The 17,540-nt window shown below is 32.9% G+C and overlaps 3 protein-coding genes across 3 annotated transcripts; all 3 read right to left on the reverse strand.

Moving 5' to 3' along the window:
- Window positions 1–4,861: 4,861 nt before the first annotated feature.
- Window positions 4,862–6,662, reverse strand: LOC132292695 (uncharacterized). The gene is made up of 2 exons (XM_059790389.1): window positions 6,279–6,662; window positions 4,862–5,587 (listed from the first exon to the last, which is right to left on the reverse strand). The coding sequence occupies exon 2, from the start codon at window positions 5,538–5,540 to the stop codon at window positions 5,118–5,120; it is 423 nt and encodes a 140-aa protein (XP_059646372.1). The 5' UTR covers window positions 5,541–5,587; window positions 6,279–6,662; the 3' UTR covers window positions 4,862–5,117.
- A 2,810-nt stretch (window positions 6,663–9,472) lies between these two features.
- Window positions 9,473–12,051, reverse strand: LOC132292711 (transcription termination factor MTEF18, mitochondrial-like). The gene has a single exon (XM_059790391.1). The coding sequence runs from the start codon at window positions 11,788–11,790 to the stop codon at window positions 10,048–10,050; it is 1,743 nt and encodes a 580-aa protein (XP_059646374.1). The 5' UTR covers window positions 11,791–12,051; the 3' UTR covers window positions 9,473–10,047.
- A 280-nt stretch (window positions 12,052–12,331) lies between these two features.
- LOC132289114 (myb family transcription factor PHL5-like) lies at window positions 12,332–15,515 on the reverse strand. Its single transcript, XM_059789911.1, has 7 exons — window positions 14,776–15,515; window positions 14,511–14,703; window positions 14,360–14,436; window positions 14,211–14,250; window positions 13,357–13,411; window positions 13,124–13,196; window positions 12,332–12,748 (listed from the first exon to the last, which is right to left on the reverse strand). Exons 1-7 carry the CDS (start codon window positions 15,319–15,321, stop codon window positions 12,551–12,553), a joined length of 1,182 nt encoding a protein of 393 aa, XP_059645894.1. The 5' UTR covers window positions 15,322–15,515; the 3' UTR covers window positions 12,332–12,550.
- Window positions 15,516–17,540: the final 2,025 nt, after the last annotated feature.

Here is a 17,540-nt window from a genome sequence, read left to right on the forward strand (position 1 = left end):
TAATTACTTGTTATACCAATTGGGTTAGAAGCAGGATCCCTATCCTTCACTCTTGTTAGGTACACGTATTATATAACACACAAAAGAGGTGTTACACCAATAAGCGCTGTCCTGATTACTACTTGTCATACCAAGAGAATTGGACGCTGTCCTAATAAGTGGTGGAGTTAGTATTGCTAGCCAGTAAAAGAGGTGTCTTAATGGGCCGCGGTAAATACTAGCCCAGTAGAGGAACATTACATTCATTCATTGAGTTAAGGGTTGGGTCTGCTCTGGATTGAGTGTTTTAATATATAATATATTATATAACAGTATAAATTATTTTTTGAGATAATAATATTTATGATTTATTGTGTATATATTTATTTTATATTATTATATACTTATAATTTAATTTATATTATTATATACCATATCTATATTATATTATATTATATGTAAATATTAAATTATAATTAATTTATATTATTATAATGCATTATATATTTTTTATTACATATAGGATATATTATGTAATATTTTTTATTTATTATAATATACTATATGTTTTTGTCTTAGTATATCTTGTTTTGTGCTTATGTATTAGGTATTATTAAGATTACTGGTAATAAAATGTCTTAATGTCTTACTAAACATTGTTAATAATTTTAGTTTTTAAAATTGTAATAACGAAAGTCACTCCGCTCCTCTTGTTTTCATTCCGAAAAGTAAAATTATGTTTTTATTCTTTTGCAACAACAAAATCAAAAAACGTTTCACGGATGCAACATCTCTCTTCTTCTTTACGCATAAAAAGTTGGATTTATTAAGAAAGAAAAGCGCGGCCCATTTTATGCTCTTCATTTCTTATTCTTCTTCCCACGAATGAAGCAGTGTAGAAGTAATTGATGCATATGTGTATATATATATATATATATAACCAGTGGAAAAACTTAGCATAGCAGTGTACCTGCAGGCCCTGCACAAAATTAAGTGCTTGGAGGGAAATGGAATGATTAATGGGACTTAAACTTCTTTAACATTTTTTTTTTCACAAATAACGACAGAGCTCGATCTTCAAATTCTTAGTATTGCAGGAAGCAATGGCCCCAAATTCATACCCGGGTATTAAAAACAACGGGAGAGCCTAGATATCGATCCGGAGATTAATTGATCCCTTGGATATCTCCATGTTCAATTACAGACACCTGAATCCATGTTCAATGGCAGACACCTGAATCTATGTGTATGCATGCGCCCAAAGCAGAGGACCATTTCATTCATTTAGTTGGACAATGATGTATAAAACTGGTTTGTGCGACAAGGATCCATGCCACAGTCTGGGAACAAACAGACTATGAAAATATATGAAGATGAAGGCAATTATGCTATAATGTCGTCCACATATCTTGATGATGCTTAATGAGATTAAAACTAATTCACTCCTTTTCCATAAAAACATACAGAGTCTTGAAAACTGGAAGAGATACCATCAAGTAAATAAAAGCTTTCAAAACCCTCCATGTATGAAAGTTTGGAAAAGAAAACAGCAGGATTAAAAGAACCACTGGAATGCTACAGGCAGGCACCATAAATATCTACTATATCCACCACCAAACTCTACCAGTATGTATTAGTATTTGGTATATTATACCAATTTATAAACCAAAGATTCAAATAAAAGTTGAAAACATAACTGGGAAAAAGTAAGTGTTGATTACATTGACCACATTTGAAGCATGGAAATTACATAGCAGCAACACCATGTTTGTATGTCTGTAAAAGTACCAACAAGCCTGGATTCAGATTATGTTGGCTTCTACTGGCCCACTAAATTATACTAGCAAATCAAATGCTCAAAAGTCCTGCTTTTACCCTTAATTTGACTCAAAACTTTCCACTTGCAAAATGAATGCATAAAGAGTCACAAACTCTGATAGTCTGATCCCCTGGATAAAAGGGTTATAATGGCATTAAAAATAATCTATCAAGTCGCTCATTCGCCAACAGCTAAGCACGCGTAAACCACAACTTGGGAAGCAAACAGACAACTCCCAGAATCATTATTAAACAAAATCAAGTAAATAAGTAAACAAACAGAGTCATTCCCCAACAAATTCCTAAAATTTGAGGATTCATAAACTTAAAGAATGGTTCTTGTTGCAACATTCTTGTACAACTAGAAATAGGAATAATCAGGAATGAAAATTTATTCATCTTCACAAAAGAATAAAAGTAAATTCATCGACAAAACATACGACTACTCTTAAAAATAAGAAGATAAAAGAATCTCATAATCACCGAAAACCTTTAAGAAAACAGGTCAAAAGTGGTACAAACTTCAGTACCGTTACTTCACAAAACAAAATCACTGTAACAAGATGCACTAGTGCACAACACCCCACCCCCAAGAGAGAGAAAGAGAGGCTACTAATGGTTGATGCAAGTACAGTTTACATATCAATCATTTTAGGTTTTCATATATGTCAGAGAGCTGTCCAAAATACAATAATGCCTTGTCCTTACTCATTAGAATTAAGAATGCAAATTAAAAGCCTAGTCTCAGTTATTCCTAAAGCTCTGATATTCAGGAGTTGTGAAGAATAGTCCAAATGCACCAGCACTAATAAAATCACAAGACTTATGGCAACATCAACACTATCATTTCCATTTCCTTATTATCTTGCATTCTATTTGGTGCTTCCAGGCTGCATTATAATTTGACACCCGGTTAGCCACTCCAACAAGAAATTTAGAACAAGAACAAAGTAATTCCTCTTTTTTATTTAACAAAAACAACTCATCTAAAAAAATGATATCCAAATTATTTAGGTCTACTGGACAAATTTGACCATTCATTATACTTTATAGACTTATTCTGTACTAGTACAAGCTTCAAATTGCATGACATTTCTCCTTTTAAGTGGTGCTGCAACTCGCAAGTGGTGTCGAATTCAGTAATTTAAATTAAATTCTGCTTTTCTTGCCACTACTGAGGCAATTACCAAATCTTTATGAATGCCTACATTTTCTAGTCTAAATTTTTCATCCTTTCAACTCATCCATCTCAAAAGACACACATCAACTAAGACTGCCACTGCAATCTCCAGATGAAATTTTTATTGCTCAACATGTAATACAAAAAGAAAATTGATTTTAGTCATCTAATCAAACTTCCCACTCAATACAATTAGTATATGAGGTCCACATAGAACTCCAAAAGTACAGTTTTACTTCTCTTTCACATCTACCTTAAACATTCTCTCATTTCTACTTCTACTGTAACACCACAACCTTTTTTTCCTTGGTTGGGAAGGAAAAAAACAGAAGCTTATACAGTACAAATGTTTGCACATATGTGCTGGTTTAGTTTGGCTTGTATTTAAAAATTTAGATTTGAAGCATCCTTCAAATCTAACTCAACATTGTCTCCCTCTTTGAGTTTCATTAATCAAAACTATCATCAAACAAATAGTATTTAAGATAGATCACCTGAGTTTGAAAATCGAATTCTTACATTATATTCTCTGGAGACATGATAGGCCCCAGTTAACGTGACAATTTTAGTCCAGAGAAAATCCTTGTGAAGCTAGCCTCACGAATAGAGAATCGAGCTCAAAACCTCCACCTTAAAAGTGTCATTCTTAACCAACTTTTCCACTCCCTCGGGATTAGGTTAGCTATTTATTTATGGTCCAAAGGTATTGTTAAAATCATAAGCATATGCTTTAGACAATCTTTAAATATTCTGTGTGTAAAAAAAATTCGGAGAATTTATTCAGCACTATTTGATGGATATATGAACATTAACTATTGTGTGAGGTCTGGGAGAATACAATAATAATTTTGAGGCATTAGAGAAGATGCAAGGCTGTGTAAGAGATAGTAATTGGGGCTTATTTTACAAGTACATAATAATATTGAACCAATATATGATATTCAAGCATCATGTTCATAAAATTTGTGTTCCTCGTAAGTTTCCATCCATATACCCTGTTTTAATTTAGGGGCTATTGCCCAATGCAATGATAACAAGACGAATTGTCAGGCATGAGACCATAGGTCCGAATAGGAACAACAGCGAACTTGTGCAAAGAATGTGAAAGGTTAGATATGTGTCTAGTTTACCCCTCCAAAAACCATCAATTAATGGGGACCAATTTTACGTTGGTTTCATAAAATTGGTTTCATTTATTTATGCTTAAGTAGGAAAACAGAAAACAATGAAAATACTAGAAGACTAAATAAAACATGCATGAACAGTCAGAACAAGGTATAACTGCACCGATCACCAAATCTACCTAAAACATGTTCACTTTCTCTTTTATGACGAAGGGTCCCTACTTCTAACAGAAAGAACAATGATATCATAATACAAGTAGACTATATTTAGACAAATAAGAATTTGTTGTTGTTTTAACTTACCTGAAATCTTCTGACGAGGCATTAGATCATCTTGAAATGACAATGTAATGAGATCCTATCATTGAACATGAAATTGTTAATGGACCACTATTGAAGCATTACCCCCACCATTTGGTGTTGGCAGCAGAAAAAATGCCCCAGCCTTCCGTTGCCAAGAGAAATGTCTTCAGTAAAAGCATGTATTCAGCCATGTCCATTTTCAATACTAATCCACACTTCAAGCTACAACTTCACTCTTTTACCACCAACTAGGTAGATTCAATAAAATACACTCATTGGTTACATTTATCTTCAAAATTACCAAGTTTTTTCCAAGGAAAAACAACAAAAAAAATAGTTAAGTTTAATAACAAAGCTAATTTGTACAACTGCAATGGAAAAAAGAAAAGAAAAGAAAAGAAACAAAACATATCTCAAGATGGTATATGCAAAGAAGCTTCTGATTACTGATAGTAAATGCGTAGAAAAGAAATTAGCTTAGATATCTCAAGATGGTAGCTTTTGGAAATAGTCAAGTAGTGTATTCCATTTCAAAACTCCCAACAAAACCACCCATTTGAAAGAAATTTTTTTGGGCATTATCAGAAACAAAACATATTTCAAAACAAATATAAGAAACCATATATTAACTGATAACACTGCTCTTTCATATTTGTGATTTATCCACCAACAGAAAAAGAAGGTAGGACTCATTGTGATGGATAACCTGAACCTCATTTGCACCCCACTCCAACTTCTGCAGCCCGCCGAGGCTTGTTTTTCCGCCTGCTACCATTTTGTCTGAACCCAACTGACCTAGCCGAATCATTAGCACCAGTTTTGGTTCCTACACCATTTTCCTCTTTGACAGAATCTGGATTTTCCTTCACATGCGAAGACCGCTTCCTCTTACTTCCGTTCTCCATGGCACCCTGATTTTTCAGGTCTTCATTAGAGGTCGAACTTTTTGTATTTTCACCATCTTCTTCTTCTTCTTCTATCTTCTCAGCTTCTTCTTCCTTGATTTCATCCTTCAATGGTTTTTGTGGCCTTCCTCTCCTCCTGTATGTTGGAATCTTTTCTTCCTCACCACTGCCAGTATCTTCATGAGCAGCTACGACAGCTTGTTTCTTCCCTTTTCCTCTACCTCTACCCATAATGTAAACACCCTGTATAATGAATCTCAAAAAACTGATAAAGATATCTGTAAAAACAAACATAGAAGAATCAGAGGCCTAAAAGAAACATTAGAGCTAAAGATTTCAGTTTTAAGTTTTGACAACAAGCACATGAAGAAGAAATACAAAATAAATCAGATGGAGACAATAATCATAACTAAAGGGCACCAGCTTTTAGGAGTGGACAAAATCCTGAAACTTACCAAAAGAAATACAAACAAAATAAAAGGGTTTCAAAGACATATAAATCTACATTTTCTTGCTCTAATCCGTAGAAAACACAAGATAAGCATTAGAAACTGAAATTTTGCATGAAACAAACTGCCTACATAAATAACAAAAGATAATATATATCTTTACAACCAAGAGAAGATAAAATTCAAGGGCAGAAAAAAAAAATTCCAGAAAAACAGTCGCAACCCAAAACCATTCTGGTAAAATAAATCTAGATAAATAAATTCCTAGCCAAAGAAGATGAGCAATTTGTTTTTTTTTTTTTTAATCAGCAAAACATGACAAATCCAAGCTTGCTGTACCTTTAGCAATTACAAAGAACAAAACAAAACCTATAACAACAAAAAGAGCATCAAAACGTGAAAAGATGAACTTTTCCAAGAAACAAACAGTACATCACAAAGAATAAGGCTTTGTGTCTAATGATTTAGAGAGACAGAAAGGAAAAAAGTAGAAGATAAAAACATGGAAAATGAAGCAAACCTCATAAGAAACAGTCGGCTTTTGCATCTCCATCGCAAATTCTCTCCCTCAGAACCTGATTACATCAATCAAAAATCTAAAAAAAAGAAAAACCCATTAATCAGATAGGTTTGTTTATATCAATTGCTTCACTAGTAGTTGAAGTATAGAAACAAAAAGAATGATTAGTGGTGAAAAAAATATGATCTGAATGAGAACTATTGAAGACCCAGATCAAAAAAGAACAAGAGAAAAGTTAAGATTTAACAAAAAATTGAGATGTGAAGACATTAATTTGTGTCATTGGAGAGTTAAGCGAAACTGCAGAGACACAGGCGGAGGCTGAGGCAGAGAAAGAGAGAAGAAAAATGGAGTAATAGTATAGAAAAGAGTGGTGAAAAGATATTTTATCTATTTTTTCGATGGGCCTGTTTAAGAAATTAGTGAATTTCTTTATTTATATTATATAAAAATAAAAAGGGGAAAGTTTTATATTTAACACTCATACCCTAAGAATGCCATACTCGAGGTGAAGAAATATAGATTACATATTGGGTCCCACTTAAAAGCTACTTAGCTCATCAATGGATGACCCTGAACCACACGATTTGAAGAATTCAAAGGGCACGTAACTTTGGATAGTTATGTAAATGAATGGTGTATACACATTATGTATAACTCTCCATAGGGTAGATTAGAAATTTGTTAGAGAATCTCACGCGCAATCAGCTACAGTGGAGAGTATTATTCTTGACAAATTAGTACTTTCCTATAGTACTAATAATGATAATTATGAAATATTTTTTTTATTCTCTTTTTTGTTTTTTTAAATATTTATGCAAGAAATTACATTATTTTTAAAAACTTAACAAATACATAACTAAAAAGTTACAAAAAGTAATATTTTATAGAATAAATATTTTGCAATTGCCATGTTATCCAAATGGTTGGTTAGAGCCGTACACCCCCCTCCCCTCTAACCCTAATCGTAACATTATTGCCATTAAAAAAAATAAAAATAATCATTTTATCCTTTTTTTACCAAAATGTCATTTCTTATATATATTTTGACTTCTAAGTGAATTATTTAAAAAAAAAAAAAACTGAAGACCCTTCTATAATTTCATACTTCATCTATTTGCTCTTATAAAAGTGTAACGACTTAATATTATTATTATTATTTAAGTCATGTTTGACAAATTCATATTTTTTTGTTTTGAAGTGAAACACTAAAACATGTCTAGTTACGAATTTAAATAATATAGAAACGCTTTCAAAAAGAGATCAAAATTGAAAGTATCAAATTGATATTTTTTATTGCTTCAAAATGTAGCATAAATACTATAGCGATGAACAGTACCAAAAAAAATCTTTAAAAACTTTTTTTAACTATTTATTTTATTTTTAAAATTTACAATACTTTTTTTATCAAATATGTTTTCATATTATTACTTTTAAAAATCTTGTAATAAATATTACAAAACATATTTTTCATTACTATTGAACACACTCCAAATCAAAGTTACTTCTATTTTGGATCAAAACAAAAGGGTTCCATAATTTCGTATAAATTTTGACATTTCCACTAAATAATGTTATAGTTAAAAATGTCATTTTATAAAATTTTATTTGTTTAAATTACCCTAGTCACGTTCTTAGTGGTCACATTTGACGACAAAAAAAACCTAATTAAGTTGTGAGAAAAACATAAAGAACAATTATCCCAATTACCCTTTTGTTTACTTTATGAATATTATTTTCAGATTTCAATGAATCAATGAAATAGCCTTTCCAGATAAATATATATATATATATATATATATATAAAATAAATAAATAAAGTTGTCACTACCTTTGTTCCACAAGAATCCTATTACACACCACAATGTTTTTATTTCCCCTTCTTTCTCTCTAAACTATGAATCATTTTCTAGCTTCATCGCTTGAAAAATCATTTTCTGACTTCACGGGACTCCTTATGTCCTTTAAGTTGCTTCACAGTCATTAAAATTTCATTCACCAATAATATGGGATTGTTCTAAGAAACTAAATCCTCCCATTCCAATCTCATGGACTCTTTTTTCTTTTTTGGGCAAACATAAGAACATTGTGGTATCTTTTTAATTTATTTTTGACCTTTCACTCCCAAAATGAAAATATACACACACAATGAGACAAGAGAGTAGCAAAGTTTACGCATTTTATTGAAGCGCGTGAAATAACTTGTGGAGGAAGACTTCAATCTTTGTGAGTTCCCAATCAAATTCAAAAAGGTCAAATCCTTCCCATCTAAATATAATAACGAATTGACCAAGAAGTCCCCATCTTTCTCACTCACAAATATGACCTCCCTCACTGTTTTGAGGCTAACTCTGTCTTTTTATCTCAATGAGCCCACACGACCTATAGGTCCCAAAACAAAACCGTTTAAAAAATCAGTCACAAGAAGGAAAAAAAAAAAAAGGTCAGGGGCTCATTTTCCATTTTTTGTGATGAGCAGATTTCCCTCTTTTTTTTTTCATTTTTTTTTTTGTTTTTTTCCTTCTTGTGACTGATTTTTGAAGACGGTTTTGGTTCTTACGGAGTATAAATTTTGCATATTTCTTAAATTTCAAATTAATCTAAATCATGGTGACAGAAATGCCCTTACATTGTTGGGCTGTCTGTGTCAGACCCAGACTGTGGGCCCACATCTGAGCTGGTTTCAGTAACTTATTAGACTAAATTCTTGCTAACGATTACTAGGCCAAGCCTTTTTATGCAAAGGCCCAAATAGTTTCTTTCTTCAAGAATAAATGAAGGACCACGCAAACGAATACAATACTGTGGTTTGGTAATGTCTCATTTATACAAACTAAGCAAATAAACGATTTCACCGTATAAAATCTCCTTATAAGTAAAAGTCTATATTACTCCTCTGAACTAAAATTTTAGCAAACAAATACTAAAAAATAAAAAATTTCAAGACACTCCATTTCATCAAGTTATGGTTAAGAAATTAACAATGGAAGCATAACTTGATGAAATGGAGTGTCTTGAAATTTTTTATTTTTTAGTATTTGTTTGCTAAAATTTTAGTTCAGAGGAGTAATATAGACTTTTACTTATAAGGAGATTTTATACGGTGAAATCGTTTATTTGCTTAGTTTGTATAAATGAGACATTACCAAACCACAGTATTGTATATATATATATTCTTCTTCTTCTGACAGGTTTTGTGCAATTGATTTTAAGGGCAATCCAATAATTTAAAGATATTTTTCAAGGTCACGTAACAAAAATTAGGTTGTCGGAATGCAAGTTGTCAATACTTCATAACATTAACTCTATTCAAGGGGTAAATTTTAATTTATGATAATTCAAGAGGTTTTGTGTAATATAAAAAAATAAAAATAAAATAAAAAACCAAAATGCTATGAATTGATTAATTATACAAATCCATCCACCTATTCTTCTACTTCTTCTTCTTCTTCTTTTCTTTTAATTAAAAAGAAAAACTTTATATATGATTTTAAAGAACACCGAGGTTGACTGTTGTCCCATAGATAGCAGCTGGAATTTTAACAGCACAAGAAATCAGGCCCGCCGAATCAGAAGACCGCTGTGCAACTAAATGTGTGCAACTTTTATTCAGTTTTGTATGACTTCTTCTGATTAGCCGGACAACTTAATAATTTCTGGTATGGAAGAACATTGCTTGCTTCGAGTTAAGAGTAGAAAATCATGTAATGTATACAACCACCAAAGCATTCAAAATCACATATAATGTACTCATAATTTCTGATGATTTTTAATCAGAATAAATCTCTGCTTTCAGCTTCTGCCAAACTTCAGGGCCTCTAGGGTGAAGATTTACATAACGATTCATGAATATATTTTCCGAACATGCCATAATAGTGCTCAAAGCCAACTTGGGTTCTACAGTCCCTTGATCTTTGAGCCAATTATACATTGATAACCTAAGCTTAACACTCAGAATTGTGTAGTTAAGACAAGCTGGATATGCCACTAAAAATGATAAGGGATAACCCAGTTCATTTACAAAATAATCAATCTTCATTTTAATCACCTCCTTTTTTTGGTTAAGAACTCGAGGGCATAATTTGATCATATCCGTAACATCCTTCTTATTCAAACCAGCATTCACAAAACAATCAAATCTCTCCTGAAGTTCTCCTAGTTTGCCATGGAACACTTTGAGAGTTTTTCTCATTTCATTCGAGTCTTCAGCAAATCCCAAGTCCAACAAGAACCTAATCCTCATCATCCTTGACCTTAGGTCCTTTGGCAACGGTTTCACCCTTGTTCCCCAAACCCAATTCTTCAGTTCTTGTGGGTTCTTTTTGATGATTTCACAGAGTCGCTTCTTCCTAGCTTTCAAGGTAACTACTACGGTCCCGACTTTCTTTAGATGACATGAACCCAGCAATACGGGGTGTGAACGAACAATCCTCCCAATCTCTTCAACTTCCATCTGAATTTCGATCAAAAAGTGATAGCAATGTCTCAAATTGCAAATGAATTTCTCAAGCTGGACTTGTGGGAACTGCAGAAACATAGAACATATCTCATTCGTTGTGGCACCAAATTTCATTAAGAACACAACAACTGAAAAGGACATATTTCCAGAATTTTGGAATAGAAGTCCGGGATTCTGACAGATTAAACCTTTTAATTGCTCCTCACTGCAACCCAATTTGCTCAATAAGCTTAAAAGCTCAAACATATGGCTCCAATTATAAGAATTCCCCTCTAATAAATGACCCTCAATAAAACCATATTCGATCCCAACACACTTCAGTTTTTCTAATATCTTAGGAAGCTCCCTATTTGCATCCCCAATCAAAAGATAAGGACTTGAAGAAACAATCTTGATTATAGTAGACTGGTTCAACCCCATTTCTTCAAAAGCACCAAGCTTGGACCGCAGAACACCATCATCATATTTAAAAACTTCGGTTGCTTCCTTGTAAATCTTTCCGATCTTATTCGGTGCAATACCATAATTACACAAAACATGAAAATTCTCTAGCAAAGTTCCATCATCATTCAGATAAAACAAGGTACGAGGCAGAAGTGTAGAATACTCGGAAGGTTTTAAACCAATGCTCTCGAAAAAGGGTTCAAACTCATTAATGGGGTGGAACCGCAACAACCTGCTTATGGAGCGCCTAACATCCACTTCAGTCTTGACCTTCTTTAACAAATTTTCAAGAAAAAGTGGTGAATTTCTGCTTATATTCTCAGCATCCATTAATTGCAAGTTTCTAGTGGAATGCAGGTACTCCAATAAAGCAGCTTGGGCTTCTTGCCGAGAGGCCCGAGAGGCTTTGCGAGCAGAAACTTCATCCAATTTTTGACCATCCTCAGATTGAACAACTCTTTTAGTTCTGTAATACCTAGGGTATTGAGCAATTTGTTGTGACCCAGTCACCCAAATGCTTGTTTTTGATGATCTAAAGTTGCTTTCATAGAAATTTAGAGAAACCCATTTGAGCACACAAGGTATTTTAAGTTTCAGTAAATGGGTCATGGATGGCTATGAGATTTTCAGTGTATGATGCAAAGGAAACAAAGAAGGACAAGTCTAAACAATACAATAGCCAAATATGTATAAGCTCTTTAGTTGATATCTCACCTCAAATTTTGATGGGTTTCTTGGCCTCTCTGCTACTGTTAGCTAGTGCTTCTCTGGCAGCCATTTGAGGAGTGCGCAGAAACACTAGCTTCAAAAGGGTTAACGCCGTTTACTTCTTGGGGGGGTTTTTCTAGGGCTTTTTATGATTAGGGTTTGGGGGCGCTGAAGAGAAAGACATTGGAACGACGCTTTTTGGTTTGTTTCTTTTAAACTAGAGAAAAACTGCGTCGTTTTGGTCTAGTATATTGTTTTTATTGGTCTGTCAAACTTAAAAACCCATAATGACTAAGTGTACCTCATTGACTTATGATCATTAACCAAAAGCTAAATAAATAAAACAAAAATAATAAGAGTAAATGAACATGTGCATTATACAACCATATATATGTAATTAAAAGTCAAATGAACTGAATTCTAGAAGATATATTATGCACCAAATTGTTTTCATTTGAAGTTTTAGGTACATTCACCATGTTTTTCTTTGGAAGGATGTAGTAAATACATTGCTTTTGTTTTCTTATCTATATATAGCAGCAAGTGTGGCTTCTGTAGTAGGAAGAGCTCTCATTAGAATCCCCATGGCCATGACTGCTTGCTTATTTATGAAAAAGTCAAATTAATCGGTACCTATGTGCTTTTGGCAGCTAACTTATCTTCAATGGAGGTGGGTATTTCCAGAACCTTCAGGAATTGAAATTTGCATGTCTACAAGACTAGTTGATGGGTCATCCCGGGATTTGACACCCGAATTCTGCATCTCAAACAAGGTCTCGCGCGTTTTTTGTTGCTGGTTGAACATCATCTGCAGCTGCCTCCCCTGTTCTTCAATCCTCAATTGCAAGTCTTGCTGATTCTAACCCCCCAAAAAACAAGAGAACATTTATGTTGTGGGAATAAATTTAAGTACATGACTGGAAAACCATTACTTAAAACCTCTGCATTTCTAATTCTAAGCGATTAGTCATTTTATCATTTTTATGGAAGAGAAAATGTGGATAGTTTGACCATTTGCACTAGTAGAAAAGAAAACATTGGTGAAATAGAATTAGTTAGTAGTGGTATTGTCATTGTGTATCTTAGGAGAAGATGGTGATGTAGGATTTTTGGCCGTTTTCATGAAGAAAAATCAAATGGCAGATTTTGATCTTTTATCTAGTTTTATTGTCTAAAAATTGTAATGAGACTAACAATTAACTAAATATATCCCACAGAAAAGTGAACGACATACCTCTAACTGCTGGTGAAGACGCCTCTGCACATCCAGTTGCAATTGCAGTGCCTCGTTGATTTGCAAGCCACTGCTGAAATTTATGAGAAGTCAGTGTCAGATCAAGTTCTTATGTAGTGTATGCTAACAAATAAGTGGAAAGGAAAAAATGCCAATTTTTTTTTTGGTTATAAAATTTGAGGTTGGAGCTTCAATTCATAATCAAGACTGGAGAGTTTCATCACAAATATTACAATATTGTGGCAATCTGTACTGCATCATTCATGTCAGTCCTTTTCTCGGATTTTGCTGCAGTAGAAAGAAAATAAAAGATATATAGTTCAGTATCAGAATCAATTCGTAAACTAGTTAGATTGAATCACTATGGTTTATAGATTTTAAAGACATAACTGGCATAATAAAGTCTGCATCTCATCACATGTAAAACTTCAGCCAAAATATTACCTCTACTAGAATTATAACTGAAAATTTATCTCTTAGATTATACAAAGTTAAGCAAGTTTTTTGGGATTTGGGAACGAAGTAACTCTCTAAAATGGTGCAAGACCATGTTATAATTGTTTTCGTTTTTCTTTTTAATAATATATAATCATCTTTAACTCTACTTAAAATCTTAACCTAGGAAGCTCCTTGCCAATGCTTGATGTCTCTGATGCCCATCCAGTGCTGTAGAGATGGGCATAACACTGAAACACTGATCATACATTTTCTCATCCCGAAAAAGCAAGGCCAGCCTAAGAGGTGTTAATTTCAGTGGGATTAACCGGCTTTATAAAGATAATACACAAGGCCAGAATAAGCTAAAGGTTCTGACATAGAGGCAGAATTTCGAGAACATGAATTGCGTAAAAATTTATAAAATCTCAAGAAGCATGATTAATTTTGTCAACAACACAAGGAGAACTCACCAAAACATTAAGTAAAGATCTCATGACAAATCGATACAGACATGTAGACCAGGATATATAGAAATGAAACGATCCAACTTTTATTACACTAATGTGCAAAACCAACAGCTCAAGCAGATCATAATAAAATATAGCACTCTCTCTTCAAGAATCATCAGAGCTAATTAAGGAGCTTTTACCTTCTGCAAAATGTGGCATGTACTTGGCAGCTCGATATTTCTACAAAGGAAATGGACAACTAAAGTGAAAAGAGTGGATTTATATTTCTATACAGAAAATACCAAAGAAGATCTGAACAACAAAGTTCGTTACACACATATATTAGTACCTGCAAGTGACTCTTCACATGAAACATAGTCAATCCTTCTGAGCCCATCAGCTTCAGTATTGCCTTTGGTGTTGCCTCTACAATAAAGGAGAGACACAATGAATAAATGTAATTTTCCTTCAACAGATCAAAGCTATATTAAGTTACTCACTCTCGGCACCACCAAGGCGATTCACACACTCAACAAACCGATCATGAAGATTATGTGTCCATCTAATTCGTGTTTTACTCGGGAAAACTGCTCTGAAATGACCAGAGTGATCAGAAGCAACAGAAACATTTCCAGGAGATATTGCAGACTGCCTCAATAGTTCAAACTGAAAACCATTCAGATTATTTGAGGCCTGTAGGAACATAACAGGTATGATTAACAAAAAAAGGTTTGTCACACGAAGAAGAATAATACAAGTACTTACTCTAAGATGCTGATTTTGATCGAAAGGAATTGAAATATGCTGCCTATCTGAGATCTCAATAAGATCACATGACTGCTTGTTCTTGAGCTGGAAAACGCGTTGGCTCTCAGTAAGATCAATGGACGGACTTTTGTAGGACTTGTCTGAAGAAGTGCAGTGTTGAGTGGTATAAGAGTGAGATTTCACAGATGACTGTTGGGAATTTTGAGATAGGGAATTGGGAGCAGCAAGCTCTGGCACATTAATGTAAAAAATATCCCTGGAAGATTGATATGGTGGGATATGCAGATCATAATTCCTGGACAACTGGGAGCTCAGAGGGAAATTATTACCAACTTGATTCTCATATTTTGGAAAACTCATCAATCTTTCAGTTGAATAAAAAACAGAAGATAGTGAACCTGTACGGCTCATAATGGCACCGGAGGATGAATTGGCATGCCCAAAGTTTGGCTGTTGTGATCCTCCGGAGGATGAATTGGCTTGCCCATTGTTTGGTTGTTGTGATCCTCCCTCATTTGGTGGTGCTCGAGTGAATATTCCCATGTCTTAATTAAAGAGTTAAGGCTGTTGTTGAGTACGAAAACTTTTCTGTTGGTGAACTACTCAAAATTATAGTCATTCATGGGTCCATGGTTGCTGAATTCATTCTTGGCAATCAATCTTCTGTGTGTGTGTATCTACAAAATGATCAAAACTGAAGTCCAACAATATATTGCTGGCTTTTGAATTACTATTAACCAGACCAATTATATAGATTGTTTGACAAAACCGAAGTGTTCGTCTCTCCTTAGTAAATTACGACTTTAATACAATGAAACACCAGAAACATAAAAGCAATTTCATTATTAATGTTTTAATGTTTATTATATTTATTGGATACAAAGAAGGTTGTCAATATTATTGTATTTGATATCACCATCACAAAGTGTTACTCTCAGCTATTGCGTTTTGGGTAAAGAGGTTAAAAAGATTAATTCCTTTGTAAATATCACCATCTGGTTATAATTGAATTCCTTTTGATCGTCCAAACACATTATACAAGATTCTTTCAGGTAGTTCGCTTCACAAGTCTAACATGAATCATGTTGTTGAAAATCATTTTATCATTTCAGTGCTATCTAAGAATTTCAATCCTTATTATTATTATTTTTTCATTGGCAGGAAATTCATACCCTCACCTATGGGAACTTCAACTCTCACCCACTAGGCTACAGTCTCTTTGGGAATTTCAATATAAAAATATTTTGCATAGTACTTTTACCTCCTATTTGAAAAAATGTGCTAAGAACACCCCTATTCTTTTAAATTTTGTGTGAAAAGATCCTCAATCAAGCATAAAGTAATGTTGTAATGTTCGATTTGCCCTTTTCGAATTTGAGAAAATGCTCCGAGGGGGTGTGCATACTAATAATCTAATAGTATAAGTGTGTTATGTGCATATTAACTATATTTAACCCATTTTAAAAAATTTTCTCTCACCTTTTCGAAAAAATAAATTCTCTATATATTTCCACTACAGTGTATTCTCCCTTAAAAAATAAAATAAAATTTGTATTGTCACAATTGTTAGATTAGTGTACAATATATCATATGGAACGAAAACTTTTGTTCTTAATAATTATAAAAAAGAAAACAAATATTCCCAATTAAATTTTAATATAGTTATCAATTTTCATTAAAATATATAATTAAAAAAATAAATTATAGATACTTATTCATTATATATAAACATTATGCATTTAATTTTTCAAACTTTAGAATTTGTAATAAATTATCAGAAATATATATATAATTTTACATAGCAACAAATGAGTATTCAATCTTTTTTGGGAAAAAATAAACAAACAAATGGATATTTAATCACCTATTGTCATTATATTATTCAAATCATGATAAATTACGTTCTCAATTAAATCTAACTGTTAAGATCAAAAGATTCAAAATAACAATTGATTATAAAATGCAAAAAATACTCATATAATATGTTTACAATGCGTATTACACCCTTCATGTATTTCATCATTTCATAAAAATGATTCTTTAAAAAAATAATATATAACTTAAAAGTGTTAGGAGGGACTTATTTACGCCAAATTAAAATTGTAAGAGTTTTTTTTGCACACGAAGGGTGTGATACTATACTATAGAGGTGTTTTATGCATCGACCATATATATATATATATGTATGTATGCTTGTGGGGGATTTCCTCTATATATATATATATTTTTTTTTTTTTAATTGATATTTACACACACATGCCTCCACCAATCCTCGAACTCCTAACTTCCTTTTAAAAAATAAGAACCTGTTAGACCACTGACCTATTGATAATTTTATCTGTTTCTACTTTCAAACCGTGGAAACAACGCTCACAAATTTAACTAAAGAACATGATGCAAGCCATGATGACAGTCCATCAAGGATTGATGGTAACTAGTTATATTTGAATTGGTGCATAAGGTAAAATTAGCTAAAAGACAGTAAAAATATATATTTATAAAAAAAAGAATATATTTTTCTCCTACATGAGGAAAAGAACATAATGAAAAGACAAGTGGTGGTAATACCTATTAAGGCAACAGTTTTCATGAAGTAATAAAATATACATTTAGATTTAACCTTTTCGATGGAGACTGCCTAGTGCCTACCAATGCAGTCTTGGTCGTTTTTCATTTCAGAAGGGTACCTATATCTACGTCCAACGTCTTAATCGAATTCTTTCTTGTTAAACAATCTCTTTCTAGTTAGGAGATTCTCTAGA

Source organism: Cornus florida, unplaced genomic scaffold (assembly GCF_030987335.1).
Source record: "Cornus florida cultivar Cherokee Brave unplaced genomic scaffold, ASM3098733v1 CherokeeBrave_3.0.0_Hap2_Chr02, whole genome shotgun sequence".
Lineage (NCBI taxonomy): Eukaryota > Viridiplantae > Streptophyta > Magnoliopsida > Cornales > Cornaceae > Cornus > Cornus florida.